Genomic DNA, 22,253 nt, shown 5'->3' with positions numbered 1-22,253 from the left:
TCTCTACTAAAAAATACAAAAAAACTAGCCAGGCGAGGTGGCAGGGCGCCTGTAGTCCCAGCTACTCCGGAGGCTGAGGCAGGAGAATGGCGTTAAACCCGGGAGGCGGAGCTTGCAGTGAGCCCTCCAGCCTGGGCGACAGAGCGAGACTCCATCTCAAAAAAAAAAAAAAAAAAAAAACATGTAATATGTGAGATTTAAAAGGAACCGGTACATTTATTTCTACTGATACCAAAATCTTTTAAATCTATCATTGATTGAGGAAAACAACTTCGTTAGACTTAGTGTCCTGTATGGTAATATTTATGAAAAATATTAAACCCAGAATAGAAAAATTGCATATAAAGGCAGAGATAGACCTCAAATTTTTTTTTTTTTTTTTTTTTTTTTTTTTTTTTTTTTTTTTAGATAGTCTTGCTTTCATTGCCCAGGCTGGAGTGCAATGGTGCGATCTTGGCTCACTGCAACTTCTGCCTCCTGGGTTCATGTAATTTTCCTGCCTCAGCCTACCGAGTAGCTGGGATTGCAGACATGCACCACTACGCCCAGCTAATTTTTGTATTTTTAGTAGAGATGGGGTTTCACCATGTTGGCCAGGCTGGTCTCGAACCCCTGACCTTGTGATGCACCGACCTCGGCCTCCCAAAGTGCTGGGATTATAGGCATTAGCTACCACACCGACCAACCTCAAATTTTTATGCCTGGAGATTAGTAAAGGGCATGGGATAATGAAGGGGAACTTTTATTTTATTTTATTTTATTTTATTTTATTTTATTTTAGAGACAGTGGCTCAGTCTGATGTCCAGGCTGGGGTGCAGTGGTGCAATCATGGCTCACTGCAGCCTCAACCTCAAAGTCTTAAGTGATCCTCCCACCTCAGCCTCCTGAGTAGCTAGAACTACAGGCACATGGCACCACACCTGGCTCATTTTTAAATTTTCTGTAGAGATGGGGTCTCACTATGTTGTCCAAGCTGGTCTCAAACTCCTGGGCTCAAGCGATCCTCCTGCCTCAGCCTCAGAAGGTGTTAGGATTACAGGCGTGAGCCACTATGCCTGGCCTAATTTTATTCCTTAAATATGTTAGAATTCAGTGTTTTCCCTTGAGAGCTGTGAGTTTTTTCAGTGAAAAAGTATTGGAAAGGTTTGTCAGTATGTCCATAAAAACGAAGATAGGAGGGGAGGGACAGGACCCAGGAGGGCGATCTGCAGCCTGCTCTCGCTGTCCTTTCCCCAGGCGGCATCTGCACTGTGGGCTGAGCTTTTCCCAGGGTGCATTTTGCTCCTGGGTGGGGTGGGCCAGGCGGAGGAGCAGGCTGCAAAGGGGGCACGGTGGTGGCCTGGGGGTCTCAGGGAAGGACTGTGGGAGCACAGGGATGTCCTCAGTGCTGGAGCTTTCAGAGGCCTTGGTACCGCGAGCTGTCTCTTGGGGGCAGGAGGTCACTCCATGCATGGGCAGCAGGTGCTGGTCACCACATTCTCCAGCAAGGTGACAGCAGAGGCCTCCTAGGGTCCCCTTCCTAGGAAAGGAGGCTGGGCTGCCCTGATGGGTCTGCTGTCTCTCTCTCCCACAGGATGAAAATGAGACGCTACAAGCTCTTTCTCATGTTCTGTATGGCCGGCCTGTGCCTCATCTCCTTCCTGCACTTCTTCAAGACCCTGTCCTATGTCACCTTCCCCCGAGAACTGGCCTCCCTCAGCCCTAACCTGGTGTCCAGCTTCTTCTGGAACAATGCGCCGGTCACGCCCCAGGCCAGCCCTGAGCCAGTGGACCCCGACCTGCTGCGCACTCCGCTCTACTCGCACTCGCCCCTGCTGCAGCCGCTACCGCCCAGCAAAGCGGCGGAGGAGCTCCACCGGGTGGACTTCGTGCTGCCCGAGGACACCACCGAGTATTTCGTGCGCACCAAGGCCGGCGGCGTCTGCTTCAAACCCGGCACCAAGATGCTGGAGAGGCCGCCCCCGGGACGGCCGGAGGAGAAGCCCGAGGGGGCCAACGGCTCCTCGGCCCGGCGCCCACCCCGGTACCTGCTGAGCGCCCGGGAGCGCACTGGGGGCCGGGGCGCGCGGCGCAAGTGGGTGGAGTGCGTGTGCCTGCCCGGCTGGCATGGACCCAGCTGCGGTGTGCCCACCGTGGTGCAGTACTCCAACCTGCCCACCAAGGAGCGGCTGGTGCCCAGGGAGGTGCCGCGCCGTGTCATCAATGCCATCAACGTCAACCACGAGTTCGACTTGCTGGACGTGCGCTTCCACGAGCTGGGCGACGTGGTGGACGCCTTCGTGGTGTGTGAGTCCAACTTCACAGCTTACGGGGAGCCGCGGCCACTCAAGTTCCGGGAGATGCTGACCAACGGCACCTTCGAGTACATCCGCCACAAGGTGCTCTATGTCTTCCTGGACCACTTCCCGCCCGGCGGCCGGCAGGACGGCTGGATCGCCGACGACTACCTGCGCACCTTCCTCACCCAGGACGGTGTCTCGCGGCTGCGCAACCTGCGGCCCGACGACGTCTTCATCATTGACGACGCGGACGAGATCCCGGCCCGGGACGGCGTCCTCTTCCTCAAGCTCTACGACGGCTGGACCGAGCCCTTCGCCTTCCACATGCGCAAGTCACTCTACGGCTTTTTCTGGAAGCAGCCGGGCACCCTGGAGGTGGTGTCGGGCTGCACGGTGGACATGCTGCAGGCAGTGTACGGGCTGGACGGCATCCGCCTGCGCCGCCGCCAGTACTACACCATGCCCAACTTCAGGCAGTACGAGAACCGCACCGGCCACATCCTGGTGCAGTGGTCGCTGGGCAGCCCCCTGCACTTTGCCGGCTGGCACTGCTCCTGGTGCTTCACGCCCGAGGGCATCTACTTCAAGCTCGTGTCCGCCCAGAATGGCGACTTCCCGCGCTGGGGTGACTATGAGGACAAGCGGGACCTGAACTACATCCGCGGCCTGATCCGCACCGGGGGCTGGTTCGACGGCACGCAGCAGGAGTACCCGCCTGCGGACCCCAGCGAGCACATGTATGCGCCCAAGTACCTGCTGAAGAACTATGACCAGTTCCGCTACCTGCTGGACAACCCTTACCAGGAGCCCAGGAGCACGGCGGCGGGAGGGCGGCGCCACAGGGGTCCCGAGGGAAGGCTGCCTGCCCGGGGCAAACTGGATGAGGCGGAGGGCTAGGGCTGTATGATATGATAGGGCTTGTGGCAGGGCGGAGGTGGCGGCGGCCCCTAGCGCTATCTCCCTGCCTCCTGCCAGCTCCCTGGTTCTTGAGAGGACCAGGAGCGGGTGGGGAGTGGGAGTGGGGGTAGGTTTCCCTACTTCACCCTTGTGAATCAAGGGTCAGGTCTTTGAGCTCAGAAAACATCCCTCCTGTTGGGAGAGGGCGCAGGCCGTGATGGCTGGGTGGCCCTTCTGACTGCCAAGACTGCTGTGGCTGTGGCCAGGAGGTGCCACTGGAGTGTGTGTGGTGGTCCCTGGGTAGCGGGGGAGGGCAGGCAGGGCTGGGGAAGACAGCCTGCAGGGTCCCACCAGGCAGCCTCTGGGGTGTGGCCAGACCAGGAAAAAAGCCCACCATTTGGCATCCCTGGGTCTTGGGCTAGGTGTGGGAGACCAGCCTGCCAGGAGGACCCAGGGCTCTGTAAGTAGATGCATTTGGGTCCAGGAGGAAGCATGGACACCTGGGAGGGAAGAGATGAAAAACCACATCCTACCAAGAGGAGGTGCTGAGGGATGCTTTGCAGTGTTGTCAAAAGTGCTGGGCCAGAGGGAGACAGAACTCCACCCCCTGCCACAAAGGACAGGACCTGGCTGCCCTGGGAGGCTGGCACCTGAGTCTGCCTCTCTGCTCCCTTCGGGTTGTTGTAAGCCAACACAGGGGCCTGAAGAATCCTGAAGAGCTTTCCTTTGGGTTCCAAACCCGGCCTTGACGTTCCTTCTCCCGTTTTTACATTGCTGTCTTGTGGACTGTGCACTCAGTCCTTGCAAGGCCAGGAGTCCAGTTGTAAGTGGGGCCTTGAGGGGGAATTGGGCAGGAGAAGACTGACATGAGGCCTCTGCACGGATCCGTCTCTCCCTCCCCATCACCCCTTCCTTCTCACACCCAGTCCCAGCTGCAGTCACTATTGTGCCCCTCCTTGGGGCAGGCTGGCTGGGGGCCAGGAAGGGGCCATGAGGCTGCCTTGGGCCCAAGAAGGGACAATAAGGCCAGTTGTATGCTTCCTATTCCTCATAGCTTGCCTTGGTCGGGGTGTCTTTGTTGGAGTTGAGTCTAAGCTGCTGTGATTAAGAGACCCTGAAATACAGTGATTTAAGCAAGACAGAAGCTTGTTTCTAATTAGTCTAGATTGAGATGGCCCAGAGCTGGTAGGGCAGCTCTGCGTTTCTTCATACGCACCTTCCAATTCTGGGTACACAGTGGCTGCTCCAGCGCCAACCCTCCTGTGAGCATCATCGAAGCCTGAGGGAAGCAGAAATAGGCAAGAGGGGCACACCCACTTTTTCCTAAGGGCATGAGCCAGAATTGGCAGGCTCACCTCTGCTGGCCTCTCATTGGCTGGGACTCAGTCACATGGCCACAAGCAGCTGCAAGGGAACCTGGGAAGTGTAGTCTTCAGTGGGGCCACCATGTGTCTGGCCTCACCTTGGGAGTTCTCTTATTGATGGAAAAGAAGGGAATGGATATGGGGGACCAGTAGCATCTCTGGGAGAGGGGGAGGGGCAGCAATAATTCAATCGTCAGATCCAGCTCTCATTGTCAGAGTTTCCGGAGTAGCTTGTTCCTGTTCCCCTCACTGCAGCCCAGGGCGGGGGGCAGTGAGGAGCCTGCAGCTCTGTGGGAAGGGGAAACACCCCCTCGCCTTGGCCCCTCAAAGGCTACCCAATGATGCTGGTTTGCAGAGTTGGCCTGTGGAATGGCTCATGTTTGTGCGTGTGTGTGTGTATATTTATGGGCATGGGTGCATGCTTCGTGTGTATTTGTACCTGTCTGTATTGCTGTGTCCCTGTAAATACATGCTTGTGTGTGGATGGGGGAGGCCAGGCCCAGGTGTCCTTCGTCAGGCCTGTGGCCACACCTCCTGCAGCTCCCCAAAATGACTGAGGTGGAAAGCCCTTGGGGAGCCTGGAAAGCAAAGCTAAAGGGGATGCAGGGTCTGTCCGTCTGTCTTTCAGTCTGAGGAATGAGAATCCTCCTGACCTGAGGGCTGTGCAGCTGAGAGCCCACTACCTCCCCAGCCCCTCTCAGCCCCAGCCACATAATCCCACCCGTCCCCTCCCCCACCTCTAGTGGGGCTATCTCCGGTTGTCTTATTGTTGGGGGTTTCCTGATGGGCCAGAAGAGGAGGGCATCTCCTTGCCACAGCTCTGTCTGGGTTAAGTGCCCAGTGAGGGCATGGTGTGGGGAGCTGGCCTCAGAGCAGCCACTGGTGGGCAAGCGTGAAGTGGGCTGAGGGGCTCTGAGCCACTTTGCTCCCATCTAGGGGACTGCCCCCATGGAACTCCTCCTTTGAAGTCACAGCAGCCTTCCTTTCTGTTTCCTCTTGGGGCCAAGAGGTGGCTCAAGAAGTCAGGGTCCCTGTGGCTCTGGGTCAATCCAGTCCAGGCTGCATCCCACGGACAGGGAGTCTCAGGGCTCCTGATCATGCCCAGGCCCTGGCCTGGGGCCTCCTTCCTTGGTAGCTTCCTCACCCCACGCCCCTGGCACCCTTAGTTGCTGTGGGGATGCCCCTCCAGGGCACCAGCTCAGGGCTAAGGGAAGGAAGACAGGAACAGCTCAGAGCTGCCAGGTCCTGCCTTCCTCGCAGACCTGGTGGGGCAGGGCTTGTTCACAGCAGCAGGAGTGAAGGCCTGGCCACTGGTGGAGAGGACAGCTGTTAGAGGGGTGGAGGCCAGGGCGCGGGGTTGAAGAGTTTCACATATCATCACAGCACACACTGGGAATCTGGGGGAGGTAGAGGAACCCAGGGCCACTCCCTGAATACAAAGGGAAACCAAGCTGAATGTGACCACCGGCACACTGCTGCCATGTCCCACGTCCACGCTTCTCCCGGGAATAACGCCCTGAGACACCTAGACCCAAGGAGGCCTGTCCATGCCAAGCATCCAGGAAGCATGGCCGGCCCTGTCCACCCATGGGTCACGTCGGTTCCCAGGGGCAGCATGGGAGAGCTTTGGGGGCAAGAGGGAGAGTCCGGGTGGGGAGACAGGACTTGCCAAGCAGAAGGCAGGACCCTGGGAAATGTATAATTTAAGGACATCAATAGTATTATTTTTTTGTAAGGGAAAATCAATATGTACATTCTGAAATCATTTTCTCTGTAAATGGTTGGATTTCATTTCACCCTTAAAGGGATGCTTAAAGGAGAAGATAATAATAAAAACAGCTACAAAGTCTCAATTGTGTGCGCATGTGGCTGGTTTGTGGGTGCTCTGGGGCAGGGAGGGGTGTGAGTAGGTGTCTCTGGTCTTGCTAAAGACACCCTTGCTTCTGGATCCATGGGGTGCAAGACCTTCCTGAGGACTGGATGGCCAGTGGGGTGAGGGGGCTGCAGGGAGCACCTTCACTTAGGGACGAAGTGTCCCCCAGCCGCAGGTGGAAGCAGCTGGGAAGTGGAAGATGCTGGGCCGAGGTCTGGCAAAAGGAAGCAGAAGTGAGCCAGGCTCCTAGGACTGGGGGCGCCCACCGTCCTGCAGTGGGCAGGGACCCTTTTGGGGATCTGGATGAAGGCTTTGGTGCCTCTGCAGAGAGGGAGTGGTTCTCCAGTTCTGCTCTGGAGCATCAAAATCAGTGCTCCTGCCTCAGTAGTTTTTCCTGTTGAGTCCTAAATGCCTCATCCAAGGTCACAGCCGTGTCGATTCTGGGTCTGGACTCTCAGCACCAGGTCTTCTGGACTCCCAGGAGCAGGGATCTCTGTCCCATGGAGCCGACCTTGGACTTGTGCTTGGACAGCGCCTGGAGCCTTGGGATGTGGGGGCTTCCAAGGAGCTTCCTCTGGGCCGGGTGGACACTGGAGTTGTCCTGGGGGGTCCCCGTGTGTGTCCTAAAGACAATCTGAGGTGGTGGGAACAGACGCGTTTTTTCTTTTTTTTCTTTTTTTGAGACGGAGTCTCGCTCTGTCGCCCAGGCTGGAGCTCAGTGGCGCGATCTCCAGTCACTGCAAGCTCCGCCTCCCGGGTTCACACCATTCTCCTGCTTCAGCCTCCTGTGTAGCTGGGACTATAGGCGCCGGCCACCACGCCCCGCTAATTTTTGTATTTTTAGTAGAGACGGGGTTTCACCGTGTTAGCCAGGATGGTCTCCATCTCCCGACCTCGTGATCCGCCCGTCTCGGCCTCCCAAAGTGCTGGGATTACAGGTGTGAGCCACCGCGCCCAGCAACAGACGCTTTTTGAGCTCTGCCATGGTCCCCTGTGGGGTGGCTATGCAACCTCCATGTTAGACAGAGAGATGGAGGCCCGGAGATGGGAGGAGGCGTGACCGCAGTCCTGGTGGCCAAAGCAAGGGCTCATGTTTTCTGAACACTCGCAAAGTGTCACACATGCATCAGTCTGACACCTGGGGGCTGGGACTGCCTGGACTTCTGACCACACTCACAAAGCCCATAAAGGCATCTGCTGCAGGTACTTGGAGTGGGGATGGAGTGGGGGCTGAATTCCATAGGCTTGAGGAAGTGGAGAAGATGTAGACACCCTACCTATCCAGAAGAGGGCAATAGCGACCCACATGCCGTTTAGGATCAAGTTAACAACCCTTAAATCACATCCTATGGTGAATCATCATCATCAACATCATCATCATCATCATCATCATCATCATCAGTATTTAGAGACATTATTGATTAAGTGCCTATTTTGTGCCAGACACTGAGCTAAAAGATGTCGCTCCCCATTATACCCATTTTCCATGTCTGTAAAAGGACCCCACAGCACCTGTGAGGTCTGCTGCCAAAAATTAAGCATCTGGACCTAATCCCAAGGAAACAGCACACAAACCCGAAAGGAGAGACGATCTGCAACAAACTAGCCTCTCTCATATGCATGCATTTCTTGCAATTCTGTTTCTCTGAGGTGTTTTGCAGAAAAGCCCAACCCTGCATCAGTTTCACCAACCACTTTCCAAATTCCTATCCTAGATGGCCAAGAGCTTGTAGAGGCAAAACATCAACAGTGACTCAAATGTTTGCCATGGTGGCCTCTACACGGAGCCTGCTTTTCCCTCTCGTCCCAGCTGACCAGCGTGTGTAAGCCCAGCTGAGAGCAGAAAAACTGCCTAGTCAAGTCCAGCCTAAACACTGATCCGGTCTCATGAGCTCAATTGCTGCCAAGTGTCTGTCGTTTCTTACAAAGCTTAATTGTGGCCATAGATAACTGGTATAGTTTGCTTTCATTTAACGACAACCTAAACCAGTGAGGCAAACTAGATAAACCAACCCAAACCAGTGAGGCAGGCAAGGAATGTATTGGTTTACTAATGGTAAAGTTCAGGGGTAATGTCGGCTTCAGGTACAGTCACATTGTCATCCAGCTCTCTTGTGGCTGAGCACAGCTGCACCTCCTGACTTGTGCTGTCCGGAGTCTCAGACAGGTTTACCCCTCGTGCCTGCAAGACAGCTGCAGCAGCTCCAGGCTTCACCATCTCAGCTTTAAGCTCAGCACAAAAGAAATAGAGCTCTTCTCTCTCAAAGTCTTGGGTGTGGATCTCACTGACTTGATTTAGGTCACGTGAACATCCCTGAATGCATCAGTGAGACTGGTGGGACTTGGGATGGAATCTGCCAATTCATGTAGATCAATCAAAGCCCTGTGTCTATTGACTGAGGAAAAGGGAAGGTGGTTCTCCAACAGAAATCTGGGGCCCAGATGGTACCTTTGGCACAGCCTCAGCTGCCTCCAACAGGCCTTTCACCAGCCACCAGCTGGTGTCCTCATCTGTAACATGGGACCATCATAGGACAGACCTCCAGGGGTGATTGTGAGGACACTCAGAGCTTGGAGCAGAGCCTGGAGCATGGTGAGAGCTCCATGAGTGTGAGCAGTCAGCATCGTGGCCCCAACCGCACCCTCCATCTCCTTGCATGTGACATGTGGGTCATACATCCTTTCCTGGGTCTGCTTCCCTTAGTCTCCGTGACTCATCTGTCTCGTGGCTCTCCTCTTCCTCCTCCATGACATTTCTTCCTGATTGTCTTCCTGGTTCCTTTTTCCCTATGCACTCCTTTAATAAGGGGGATCCCAGGGCTTGGTCCTGGATCCACCCTCTACGTGCAGTTCTCCATGCTTACCAAGGTGGAACTGGCCCCATCTCTCCAGGGAGTCCTCTTTCCTACAGACCCAGCCCATGAAGCCCGCTGCCTGCTGGATGAGGCCCCCAGGTGTCAATGTCACCTTAAATACCATGTGGCCAAAATGGAACTCGGCTTCCTATAAAAATCTGAGCCCATAAATTCCTTTGCTTGGTTGTTTGTTTGTTTGTTTGAGATGGAGTCTCGCTCTGTCACCCAGGCTGGAGTGCAGTGGCATGATCTTGGCTCACTGCAACCTCCACCTCCCAGGTTCAAATGATTCTCTTGCCTCAGCCTCCCAAGTAGCTGGGATTACAGGTGCCTGCTACCAAGCCTGGCTAATTTTTGTATTTTTACTAAAGATGGTGTTTCACCATGCTGGCCAGTCTGGTCTTGAACTCCTGACCTCAATGATCCACCCATCATGGCCTCCCAAAGTGCTGGGACTACAGGTGTGGGCTCACCCTGCCCAGCCAAATTCCTTTTTAAAAAAGACACCACCGGCCGGGCACGGTGGCTCAAGCCTGTAATCCCAGCACTTTGGGAGGCCGAGACAGGCGGATCATGAGGTCAGGAGATCGAGACCATCCTGGCTAATACAGTGAAACCCCGTCTCTACTAAAAAATACAAAAAACTAGCCGGGCGACGAGGCGGGCGCCTGTAGTCCCAGCTACTCAGGAGGCTGAGACAGGAGAATGGCGTGAACCCGGGAGGCGGAGCTTGCAGTGAGCTGAGAGCCGGCCACTGCCCTCCAGCCTGGGCAGCAGAGCAAGACTCCCTCTCAGACACCACCAGAGGGCAGCAGGTATTCTCTGGCCCAAACTTCCTCCTCTGCAAGGCCTTGCCTACAGGGTAGGTTGCCCCCGCAGTTATCGGCCCAACCTAGTCCAGACTTGGCACTGCTGTTAACTGTCACACGGGAGCCCCCACAGTGTAATTAGAACCTCCCACCTGTCCTGCCAGGCTGCCTTCTGGAGACCCAGCATGCCTCACAGCCGGCCCCAGTCAGAGCACTGGGCCTTCTAGAAGGCCACACGGGACAAGGCCAGGCCCTCATCCACGCGAGTGTCCACAAAGTATTCAAAGGTAACAACCTAAACCGGGCTCGGTGGATCACGCCTGTAATCCCAGCACTTTGGGAGGTCGAGGTGGGCGGATTACCTAAGGCCAGGAATTCGAGAACAGCCTGGCCAACATGGTGAAACTCTGTCTCTACTAAAAATACAAAAATTAGCAGGGTGTGGTGGTGGGTGCCTGTAATCCCAGCTACTCGGGAGGCTGAGGCAGGAGAATTGCTTGAACCTGGGAGGCGGAGGTTGTAGGGAGCTGAGATCGTGCCATTGTACTCCACTTGGGTGACAGAGTGAGACTCCGTCTCAAAAAAAAAAAAAATGTTTTAAAGTAGCTGGGCGTGGTGGCTCACAATGTGGTCCCAGCTACTCAGGAGGCTGAGGCAAGAGGATTGCTTGAGTCTGGGAGGTCGAGGCTGCAGTGAGCTGTGATCGTGCCACTACACTCCAGCCTGGGCAACAGTGAGATCCTGTCTCAAAACACAAGAACGACAACAACAACAACAAAACGAGACACATTTTTCTGCTTTCTAGGAGCTCAAAAGTGTTTGAGAGTAGGCCGGGGTTTCCCAGGGTGGGCACTGCTGTCACCTCAGGCCAGTTCATTCCTTGCTATGAGGCTGTGCTGTACAATGTAAGGTGCTGAAGCAGCGTCCCTGGCCTCCAGCCACTAGATGCCAGTGGAACCCACCCCCGCAAGTGTGACAACCAAAAAATGTTTACAGACGTTACTAAATATTGCCTGGAGTGCAAACTCACTGGAGGAAGAAGTGCCCGGAGCATGTACAAGGCAGGCACTTTGCATACATTGCCTCATGGAATCCTGTGGGGGCGCTGCCAGCGCTCACTGGAGTGTCAGCTTTTCTCCCGTGGAACTGAGTGATAATCAGAACTGGGCCCTTCCATTTTCCAGCCTGCGAAAATTAAAGGGGGCAATCCCAGGATTTAGGGAGATTAAGGGCATCAATTGCTCAAAGGCATACAGCGCCTAACCAGGATTTAGGAACGGGGCTTCAATACCCTTCTCATTGTGCTGCATTGCCTCCTAGTGGGAGGGCCAGGCATGACTGTGACTGGCATCTCACTTGCTTTTCTTTCTTTCCTTTTTTTTTTTCCCCCTTTTTTGAGTCTCACGCTATCACCCAGGCTGGAGTGCAGTGGCACAATCTCGGCTCACTGCAACCTCTGCCTCCCAGGTTCAAGCGATTCTCCTGCCTCAGTCTCCTGAGTAGCTGGAATTACAGGCACACACCACTACGCCTGGCTAATTTTTGTGTTTTTAATAGAGACGGGGTTTCACCATGTTGGCCAGACTGGTCTTGACCTCTTGACCTCAAGCGATACACCCGCTTTGGCCTCCCAAAGTGCTGGGATTACAGACGTGAGCCACCACGCCCTGCCCTCCCTCCCTTCCTTCTTCCCTTCTTCCCTTCCTTTCTTTTTCCCTTCCTCCCTTCCTTTCTCTCTGCCATTTTCTGTCTTTTTCTTTCTTCTTAATATTTTGGTCTTCTTGTTTCCAGTGGGGTTGGATGGCTTTCTTTCCTTCTTGTCTTTCCTCTTTCTTTCTTCTCACTCCACGCCACGCAGGATTTGAGACATTTTATACAAATACATAGCACAAAATGCAAAAGCAAATGTATAAAAATTAGAATCGGCCGGGCATGGTGGCTCATGCCTGTAATACCAACACTTCGGGAGGCCCAGACGGGCGCATCACGAGGTCAAGAGATCGAGACTATCCTGGTCAACATAGTGAAACCCTGTCTCTACTAAAAATACAAAAATTAGCCAGGTGTGGTGACGCATGCCTGTAGTCCCAACTACTCAGGAGGCTGAGGCAGGAGCATCGCTCGAACCCGGGAGGTGGAGGTTGCAGTGAGCTGAGATCACGCCGCTGTACTCCAGCCTGGGTGACAGAGCGATACTCCGTCTCAAAAAAAAATAGAATCATGGAACATTATAAAGATGAAAGAAAACTAAGCCTAGGAAATAAAATGAAGTGGGCAGTGCTAGGGGAACACTTTAGCAAGTATTCAAGGCACTCGGAGGAAAGGGGTGTGTCCTCTTCTCTCCCTTTGCAGATCAGGAAATGGAGGTTCCAAAAACAGCACAGGAGGCAGCCGAACTTTGAGGATGGTCACTAACGGAGGGCGCCTCTGGAACATCTGCCTTCCCTCCTCGGCAGGGGTGGGGGTGCCTTCCTCACCTCTGTGTCCCTACCACGCTGCCTGGGGCCCAACAGTATGCACTAAATTCTCGCTGCATTGTGCTGACGTGATGTGCATGTCATAACCCACCTTTCTTTGGGCGACCTGTCCCTCAGGGCCCCTAACTTGCATTATCAGTAATAGTAGTACACGCTGCCCCACTGGCTTGTCCCCAAACCATCGTCCGCAAGAACCCCTGCACTCTGGCAGACCCAGGGCCGCCACTCTCATTAGCTAGGGTTCACTTGCCCCCATCTGCCTCACTGAGGAGGGCTTCCCGCTTGTGTGTCAATGGAGGCTTTGCCAGTGGTGGTGTCAATACCCGTAGAAATGAGTGCACACGGTCCAGGCGTGGTTCTGGGTTTCAGCTCACTGGTCTGATAAGAAGAAGGCCGGGTGCCGTAGCTCACGCCTGTAATCCCAGCTCTGACAGGAACTGCTCTATGAGCAAGGTGGGTTCCTCAAAGGTAGTCTTCGTGATCAGATGGTGACAGAAGTTCTAGATCCATGAGAGACAAGTTCTAGATAGCAGCATGCAGTCCAACAACTTGTGCTAGCATCTCCAGCCTCCGGCATCCCACATTTCTGCTCCTGTGGCCACAGAGGTGCACAAACTGGGGTTTACTTGGACCTCTGCCACATCTTTCTTTCTTTTTCTTTCTTTTTTTTTTTTTTTGAGACAGAATCTTGCTCTGTCACCCAGGCTGGAGTGCAATGGCACGATCTCGGCTCACTGCCACCTCTGCTTCCTGGGTTCAAGCGATTCTCCTGCCACAACCTCCTGAGTAGCTGGGATTACAGGTGCTCCCCACCACGCCCAGCTAATTTTTGTATTTTTTAGTAGAGACGGGGTTTCTCCATGTTGGTCATGCTGGTCTTGGACTCCTGACCTCGTGATCCGCCCGCCTCGGCCTCCCAAAGTGCTGGGATTACAGGCATGAGCAACCATGCCCGGCCTATTTTTTTTTTTTTTTTTTTTTTTGAGACATAGTTTTGCTCTTGTTGCCAAGGCTGGAGTGCAATGGCATGATCTCAGCTCACTGCAACCTTCGCCTGGGTGCAAATAATTCTCCTGCCTCAGCCTTCCAAGTAGCTGGGATTACAGGCATGTGGCACCACGTCTGGCTAATTTTGTATTTTTAGTAGAGGTGGGGTTTCGCCATGTTGGCCAGGCTGGTCTCGAACTCATGACCTCAAATGGATCTGCCCGCCTTGACCTCCCAAAGTGCTGGGATTACAGGCGTGAGGCACCGTGCCCGGCTTCATCTTTCTTCTTTTGTGCTTCAGCTTGTACATTTGCTTCTTCCTCCACTTGGCTCTCATGGAACAGAGGTCTCCAAGAAGATGGTGCCAAGGCCAAGAGACTCTTCCAGTCTTGACCAAGGCATTCTCCATGAGGGAAAGGGCTGACACCAGCCCATATGGGCCTTTGTACTCATTGGCAAGGGCATCCTTCCTCCAGACATCGTACTTCCATTTATTGGGAAATTGCCAATGTGCACTGATTTTTGTTAGAATGATACGCTGCCTTCTGCCAAAGAAATGTCGTAAGAAACATACAATTCTACAAGGTCTTGATGTGGTGCCTTTCTGCAGTGTTTGACATGAACAACTACACCCAGCAACCCTGCCTTGCCTCACATCCTAGATCTGATTCTATCACTACCCCCAACTTTTTTTGTTTTTTGAGATAGAGTCTTGCTCTGTTGCCCAGGCTGGAGTGCAGTGGCGTGATCTTGGCTCACAGCAACCTCTGCCTCCCAGGTTCAAGCAACTCTCATGACTCAACTCAGCCTCCTGAGTAGCTGGTATTACAGGCACGCACCACTACGCCCAGCTTTTTTTTTTTTTTTTTTGAGACAGAGTCTCGCTCTGTCGCTGAGACTGGAGTGTAGTGGCACAACCTCGGCTCACTGCAAGCTGCGCCTCCCGGGTTCACGTCCTTCTCCTGCCTCAGCCTCCCGAGTAGCTGGGACTATAGGTGCCCACCACCACACCTGGCTCATTTTTTGTATTTTTAAGTAGAGACGGGGTTTCACCATGTTAGCCAGGATAGTCTCGATCTCCTGACCTCGTGATCTGCCCGCCTCGGCCTCCCAAAGTGCTAGGATTTCAGGCGTGAGTCACAGCACCTGGCCACGCCCAACTAATTTTTGTATTTTTAGTAGAGACAGGGTTTCACCATGTTGGCCAGGCTGGTCTCAAACTCTTGTCCTCAAGTGATCCGCCTGCCTCGGCCTCCCAAAGTGCTGGGATTACAGGTGTGAGCCATCGCACCTGGCCACTACACCCCAACTTTAAAATAGTCTATGACTCCCCATCACAGCAGTGCCAAGTCAAATTTCTGCTATAGCTTCAGGGAGCCCCTGTTGCCCTATCCTACTACTTTGTCCCATCCCCTTGGACTGCAGTGACATCTAATTCAAAGGTAGCCAATCCACCTGCAAAGGGAGGGCGTTCGGTGAGCAAGCTTACATTCCCTTTGTCCCTTTCAACACCAACTGGCACAATGTGGGCAGTGGAGATTTTACAGGGGAATGGCGGACCGGCCCTTCTGCCTGGGGATATCAGGTTCTTGTCTGGTGAATACAGGAATAATGACATCTGATGACAGCAAACCCCATTAAGAGGGAGGAGGCTCTCTCTTGACAGTAATTTCCAGGTTGTTGGCTGGCTGACTTCCCAGAGCTTTCCTGATCTGGTTACAGGAACCAGGAACTCCTGATTCCTCTGTTCCTCCATCAGCCTGGGCTAACCCCTGGGAGGGGGTGGGGAGGAGGGAGTGGGCTGGACTGAGGTGTCTGTCTTATCACCCAGTGACAATTTTCCTTCAATTCCCTCCAAGCATTTACACAGGGTCTCAATTTTATGAGGCACCCGACCTGGCAAAGTAAAGGGAATGAGACTGGTAAGACACAGGCTCTGCCCTTTTGCTGGGAAGCCTGGGCTGTCCCTCCCTGCTCCCCCTGCAGCTAAGGGGCACCTGGCTTCTCTCACTGTTCCCTGTCTCCTCTGTGACATCACATCATTGAGGTCTCCCTCTCTCTGCCTTTTTCAACCTCTCTCCCTCTTCTGGCTGCCCCTCCCTGCATCAAGGCTAGAATAAAATACCAGCCAACTCTCAAACCAACCCAGGTGCAACACATACAATCGGCTTTTGTCCCTGTAGCGGTCTTTTCATCTTCTCTTTCCCTTTCCAGCAAAATCACTGTCTTCATTTTTTCTTTTCTTTTCTTTTTTTTTAATTAATTAATTTTTTTTTTTTTTGAGACAGAGTCTCGCTCTGTTGCCCAGGCTGGAGTGCAGTGGCGCGATCTCGGCTCACTGCAAGCTCCGCCTCCCAGGTTTATGCCATTCTCCTGCCTCAGCCTCCCGAGTAGCTGAGACTACAGGCGCCCGCCACCACACCCGGCTAATTTTTTGTATTTTTAGTAGAGACGGGGTTTCACCGTGGTCTCGATCTCCTGACCTTGTGATCCGCCCGCCTCGTCCTCCCAAAGTGCTGGGATTACAGGTGTGAGCCACCGCGCCCGGCTTTTTCTTTTCTTTTCTTTTTTTCTTTTTTCTTTTGGAGACAGAGTCTTACTCTGTTGCCCAGGCTGGAGTGCAGTGGCGTGATCTCGGCTCACTGCAGCCTGAGCCTCCTCAGTTCAAGTGATTATCCTGCCTCAGTCTCATGAGTAACTAGGATTACAGGTGCCCGCTGCCATGTCTGGCTAAGTTTTGTATTTTTAGTAGAGACGGGGTTTCACCATGTTGGCCAGGCTGGTCTCGAACTCCTGACCTCAGGTGATCCACCTGCCTCAGCCTTCCAAAGTGCTGGGATTACAGGCGTGAACCACCATGTCTGGCCCACTGTCTCTTTTTTTAGTTCCCACTCACTCTTCAGGTCCTGGGTTTCTGACCCTTCCTTTTGCTGAACCAGCCAGTCACAGGCCAGCTCCTCCCTGGGGAAGGACTAAGTGGCACTTGCTGTGGCATTGGCTCTATGACCACACCCTCCTTCCCTTTTTATTCTTTTCCTATATATTTTTTTTTTTGAAAAAGTATTTTGTAGAGACAGGGTCATGCTACGTTGCCCAGGCTGGTCTCAAACTCCTGACCTCAAGGGATCCTCCCACTTCTGCCTCCTCCCAGAGTGTTGGGGTTACAGGCATGAGCCACCGTGCTGAGCTTCTGATGGTTCCTCCGAAGGGCTCTTCACTATGCTTCGGATTCCTTAGATTTCGGTGTCCTCAAGGTTCCCCTCCTTTTCCTCTTTGTTTTTTTTTCTTTCCGAGATGGAGTTTTGCTCTGTCACTGAGGCTGGAGTGCAGTGGCGCGATCTTGGCTCACTGCAACCTCTGCCTCCTAGGTTCAAGTGATTCTCCTGCCTCAGCCTCCCGAGCAGTTGGGGTTACAGGCACGTGCCACCACGCCCAGATGATTTTAGTAGAGACGGGGTTTTACCATGTTGGCCAGGCTGGTCTTCAACTCCTGACTTCAAGTGATCCAGCCGCCTCAGACTCTCAAAGTGCTGGGATTACAGTTGTAAGCCACTGAGCCTGGCCCCTTGTCCTCTTTCTCCATCCTGGTCCTGAGTGACTTCATCTGTTCCATGGACGGTTCAGAGCTCCAGGCCTCAGTACAGTTCCTAATCTTGCCACTTAGGGCTCTTAAGATCCGATTTTGTTGGATGTAACTGAGGCAATAGCAATTCTTATATTTGCAGATCTGGCTGAGGATTAGGGAAATCGGTAAATGCAAGTGCTAGCACACAGGAAGAGCTTAATAAGTGTTAACTCTTCCTCTCAGCTGATGAGAGCCTCAAGTGGATACTGCAGTGGCTTGGCACTGATCTTCGGATCTCAGCCCGCCTGTCTAGTTCCCACAAAGCAGCCAGCCAGGTTATGTTTCCCAGATGCAAGTCTGATCATAGCATGCATTTCCCATTGCTAGAAGGATCAGGGCTGGATTCCTGGCTGTGGCCTGCTAGGCCCTGTGTAGTCAACCCTCATCTTCTTCACCAGTTTCATCTTGGGTCTCTCTCTCCTGAATCCCCTGGGCTCCAGTCCTTTGAGCTTCTTTTTTTTTTTTTTGAGACGGAGTCTCGCTCTGTCACCCAGGCTGGAGTGCTGTGGCCGGATCTCAGCTCACTGCAAGCTCCGCCTCCCGGGTTCACGCCATTCTCCTGCCTCAGCCTCCTGAGTAGCTGGGACGACAGGCGCCTGCCACCTCGCCCGGCTTGTTTTTTGTAGTTTTTAGTAGAGACGGGATTTCACCGTGTTAGCCAGGATGGTCTCGATCTCCTGACCTCGTGATCCGCCCGTCTCGGCCTCCCAAAGTGCTGGGATTACAGGCTTGAGCCACCGCGCCCGGCCTGAGCTTCTACACTGGGCCATACCATGTCTTCTGCCTGGACCTCTGCTGCCCTGCATCCTCACCTGGGGTCTCCCTAAGACCTCAAGGAGACTTGAATTCTCACGGCAAACAAGTCACTTGATCTGCTTATCCCTCCCTCTATCTTGGTTAGCGTGAGTCAATTTCAAGGTCTGACTCCTTGGGAACTTTACCTAATCCTCATTTACAGGTGTGGAAACTGAGGCCCAGAGCTGTTGAGAACCTTGCTGAAGTCTCCCGTCAGGTGGTTGAGTTCAAACCCACGGCTGACTCCAGACCAGTGGTGCAGGTGGAATGGCCTTAAGCACACCTTGCTGGCTACCACTTCCTCCCTGGGCAGCCTCAGGCCAGGCAGGTGTGTCTGAGGCCAAGGTGCTCTCCTGTCCGGCCTCGTGTCTCAACCTTCATCTTCCCACCCTGTGTTCCAGTCTGTTGGGTCCCAGCCCCAGCTTCTGTGCCGATCACAGGCTCTGTTGGTTTCCTATGGCACCTGCCAAGGCTTCACCCCCAGCAACGTGTGCATTTGTCTATCTCCCACTTTGACCCTGACCTTCATGAGGACAGAAGCTGAGCATTTTATTTCTACATTCCTGCCTCTAGTCCTGGCTTCTACTAGCTGCTCAGTAAATGCTGAGCGACTGACTGCTTGGCTAACGCATTGGACACAACAATGTTGGTTCTTATGAGTCATTTAGCAAAAAAGTTTTGTTGGTTTCTGTTCCGGCATCCCACCTCAGGCCCCTGGGTCCAGACCTTTGACCACCAAGGCTCTCCAGGGCCCGGGGGCCCACAGCCTGTGACTCCCCTGAGGTCTTGCCCTGGAACTGGAGTCCTGGGTTTCCAAAGTTGGCCGTGTCCAACCTGGGCAACATAGTGAGATCCTGTCTCTATGAAAAATTAGCCAGGCATGGTGGCATGCACCTGTGGTCTCAGCTACTCGGGAGGCTAGGTTGGAGGATCATTTGAGCTCAGGAGTTTAAGGTTACCGGAAGCTATGATCGCACCACTGCACTCCATCCTGGGTGACACAGCAAGACCTTGACTCAAGACAAAACAAAAACAAAAACAAAAAAACAGTCTGCTATGGGCCAATATTTCCATGTGCCCATCCATGCCTGAGAAAGAATGATGACATTTTATATATTTATTTTTTGAGACAGAGTTTTGCTCTTATTGCCAGGCTGGAGTGTAGTGGCACGATCTCGGCTCACTGCAACCTCCACCTCCCAGGTTCAAGCGATTCTCCTGCTTCCCGAGTAGCCTACTAAGCCTCTCTGCCTCCTGAGTAGCTGGGGTTATAGGCACGCACCAGCATGCCCAGCTAATTTTTGTATTTTTAGTAGAGATGGGATTTCACCATGTTAGCCAGGCTGGTCTCAAACTCCTGACCTCAGGTGATCCTTCCGCCTTGGCCTCCCAAAGTGCTGGGATTACAGGCATGCACCGCCACACCCAGCTAATTTTTGTATTTTTAATACAGACGGGGTTTCTCCATGTTGGTCAGGCTGGTCTCGAACTCCTGACCTCAGGTGATCCGCCTGCCTCAGCCTCCCAAAGTGCTGGGATTACACGTGTGAGCCACCGCACCCAGCTTCCAATGACATTTTATAATTAGCCACCCCTCACCTCATGTGTCAGGCCTCACATGCCCTCTCTGATTAATCTTCAACAGCCTGATGAGCTAGTCCTTTCCTCACCATCTCCAAAACACAGGTGGAGGGACCAAGGCTCACGAAGCCCAATGCACTTGCCCTGCACTCACCACCAACCCACAGGCCCCTTTCAAATGAGACAGCCTTGACCACCCTGAACCAGGTGAAACGGTCCATCTCTCCTGTCTTTCCACAAAACGTTCATTCATTCAACAATTAAATCCATTGACTACTACATGTGAATCACTGTTCTGGGTAAACGAGTGCTCCCCTCTCTCCCTCCAGCCATATCACCATTAAGAGGCCGATGCCATCATCCAGATGTGAGATCAGGGGAGTTACCGTTAAACCTGTAATATCTGGCCGGGCGCGGTGGCTCACACCTGTAATCCCAGCACTTTGGGAGGCCAACGCGGGCAGATCACGAGGTCAAGAGACCCAGACTACCCTGATCAACATGCTGAAACCCTGTCTCTACTAAAAATACAAAAATTAGCCAGGCATGGTGGTGGGCGCCTATAGTCCCACCTACTCAGGAGGCTGAGGCAGGACAATCACTTGAACCCAGGAGGCAGAGGTTGCAGTGAGCCAAGATCGCACCACTGTACTCCAGCCTGGTGACAGAGCGAGACTCCGTCTTAAAACAAACAAACAAACAAACACACACACACACACCCAGCAATCTCAATCCAAGAGATCCCGGAATGCCTCTTGCCCCGTGAAAGCTGGCAGAGCCCAGAGGTTTGGGTCAGTGCCCCTGCCGTGGGTCCCTGGTCTACAAAGGCACCATGGGTACGTACATGTAGGTGCTAGATGCCACCTCACTGCCCACGCTCCATTGCCATGGGAGCGCTGGGGGCAGGGAGAGGCCTTGTCAGTCTAAGTAAAGATAAGACCCTAAAGAGCAAGTGGATCTAGGGGGGCTGATCTGAAGGGGAGACCCCTCCAAACAACCTCCCTCTGTCCTCCCTCCGAAAAATAACATTCCATAGAACGAGAAAGTCAGGAGAGATATGAAGAGGTCACCTGGTATGCCAGGTGGAAACGTCACCGATTTATTCGGGTCACAAAATTCTTTAAAAAGCAAATTAGGGCAGCCTGAAAGAGTGGAAGGAACACACGTTTCAGAGTAAGACAGACTTGGCTTCCACTGAAAGCTTCTTTCCTTCTTAGCTCAGTGTCTTAGAAAAATTACTATGCCTCTCTCCATCTTGGCTTTCTTTTCTTTCCTTTTTTTTCTTTGAGAGGGAGTCTCGATCTGTCACCCAGGCTGGAGTACAGTAGTGTGATCTCGGCTCATTGCAACCTCTGCCTCCTGGGCTCAAGCAATTCTCCTGCCTCAGCCTCCCGAGTAACTGGAATTACAGGCACCATGCCACCACACCCGGCTAATTTTTGTATTTCTAGTAGAGATGGGGGTTTCACCACGTTGGTCAGGCTGGTCTTGAACTCCTGATGTCAAGTGATTCGCCTGCCTCAGCCTCCCAAAGTGCTGGGATTACAGGCATGAGCCACTGTGCCCGGCTCTGCAACAGACTTTTGATTGGTCTCCCTGCCTCAGCCCTGGTTCCATTCCATTATTCTCAAGCCAGACGGATCCTGTTGAAAGGGAAGTCAGATCCCAGCACTTCTTGGCTCTGAACACTGCTGTGGGTCCTTTGCACCCACCATATCCCTCCCAGTTCTGATAAGGGCCTTTCCCAGCTCCCGCTCACCTGGCGAAAGCACTGGCCTTCATCCTGCTGCTCCTAGACCACATTGAGCTTAAGGGCATACCTGGGGGCAGGCCTGAAATGCTCTTCCCTGCCATGTTCTTCTCCTGGTTCTTGTCCTTTTGATAGCCTGACTATTCTGTAATTGCCCACCCCTCTCCTGGTAGATATTACCTTTTAATCCTCACCACAGCCCCAAGGCTGGGAGAGGTTATGAAACTTGGCAGAGGGCAGCTGTCCCTAAGTGGTGGAACTGGAACTAGGAGCTAGCAGTGGCCCCAGGACTCCAAAGCCTCAGGCCTTGGGCTTGGCTGAGCCAGGCACGGAGGGAGGCACTTGGGGGAGGGGGCTTCCATAGAGAAACCACCTGGGTCCTCAAATCTAGTGAGAGACAGAGAAGCAAATGGATAAATTACAGGGCCTGGCGAATGGTAGGCGCCAATAAATACGTTTTGTTGTTGAACAGATTATGAGCCTTAAAATGTGCAGACATTTCCGCGGGGTCTCAAGAAGACACATGAGTGTATTAGAGGGAGCGAGGAAGGGGCTGGGAGAGATTTCCCAGTGAAGGGGGACATTTGAGGTAGACTTTGAAGGAAGGGTAGGAGTTTGCCAGAAGCCACGCGGCCTGGGGAGTAGGAACAGCATGGAGGAAAGAAGTCGAAAAGAAGTCGATGTGAGAAAATAGGTTTGGAGGAGCTCTGAATATTAGTGTTAGAATTCCCTCAGGTACCCCAGGATCCCAGCCAGAGATCAGCAGGCGGTACAGGAGGCTGGCCAGGCACCCCGGACAAGCTAAGGGGCTGCCAGCAGGTGAGGGGCCTAGCCGGTGCAGCAGCCTCGTTGGACAGCGAGGCTACCTCCTGCCCTCTAACATTCTGCCAGCATCGGGACCACCCCGGTACCCACAGCCGGACCCGGACACCGGAGTCCTCTAGGGTCAGGGCGCGAGTG

General features: G+C 53.5%; 1 protein-coding gene across 2 annotated transcripts in view; it reads left to right on the top strand.

Moving 5' to 3' along the window:
* MGAT3 (beta-1,4-mannosyl-glycoprotein 4-beta-N-acetylglucosaminyltransferase) overlaps window positions 1-6,391 on the top strand; it is a 34,910-nt gene extending 28,519 nt beyond the window's left edge. For both annotated transcript variants that reach the window (XM_030915731.1, XM_010389280.2), the window contains exon 2: window positions 1,575-6,391. In XM_030915731.1, coding sequence (XP_030771591.1) covers window positions 1,576-3,177 — 1,602 coding nt within the window. In that variant the 5' untranslated portion in view covers window position 1,575 and the 3' untranslated portion in view covers window positions 3,178-6,391. The remainder of the gene's footprint in view (window positions 1-1,574) is intronic.
* Window positions 6,392-22,253: the final 15,862 nt, after the last annotated feature.

This window comes from Rhinopithecus roxellana, chromosome 13 (genome assembly GCF_007565055.1).
Source record: "Rhinopithecus roxellana isolate Shanxi Qingling chromosome 13, ASM756505v1, whole genome shotgun sequence".
In the NCBI taxonomy this organism is placed as follows: Eukaryota; Metazoa; Chordata; class Mammalia; order Primates; family Cercopithecidae; genus Rhinopithecus; species Rhinopithecus roxellana.
This window is presented reverse-complemented; position numbering and strand designations above follow the sequence as displayed.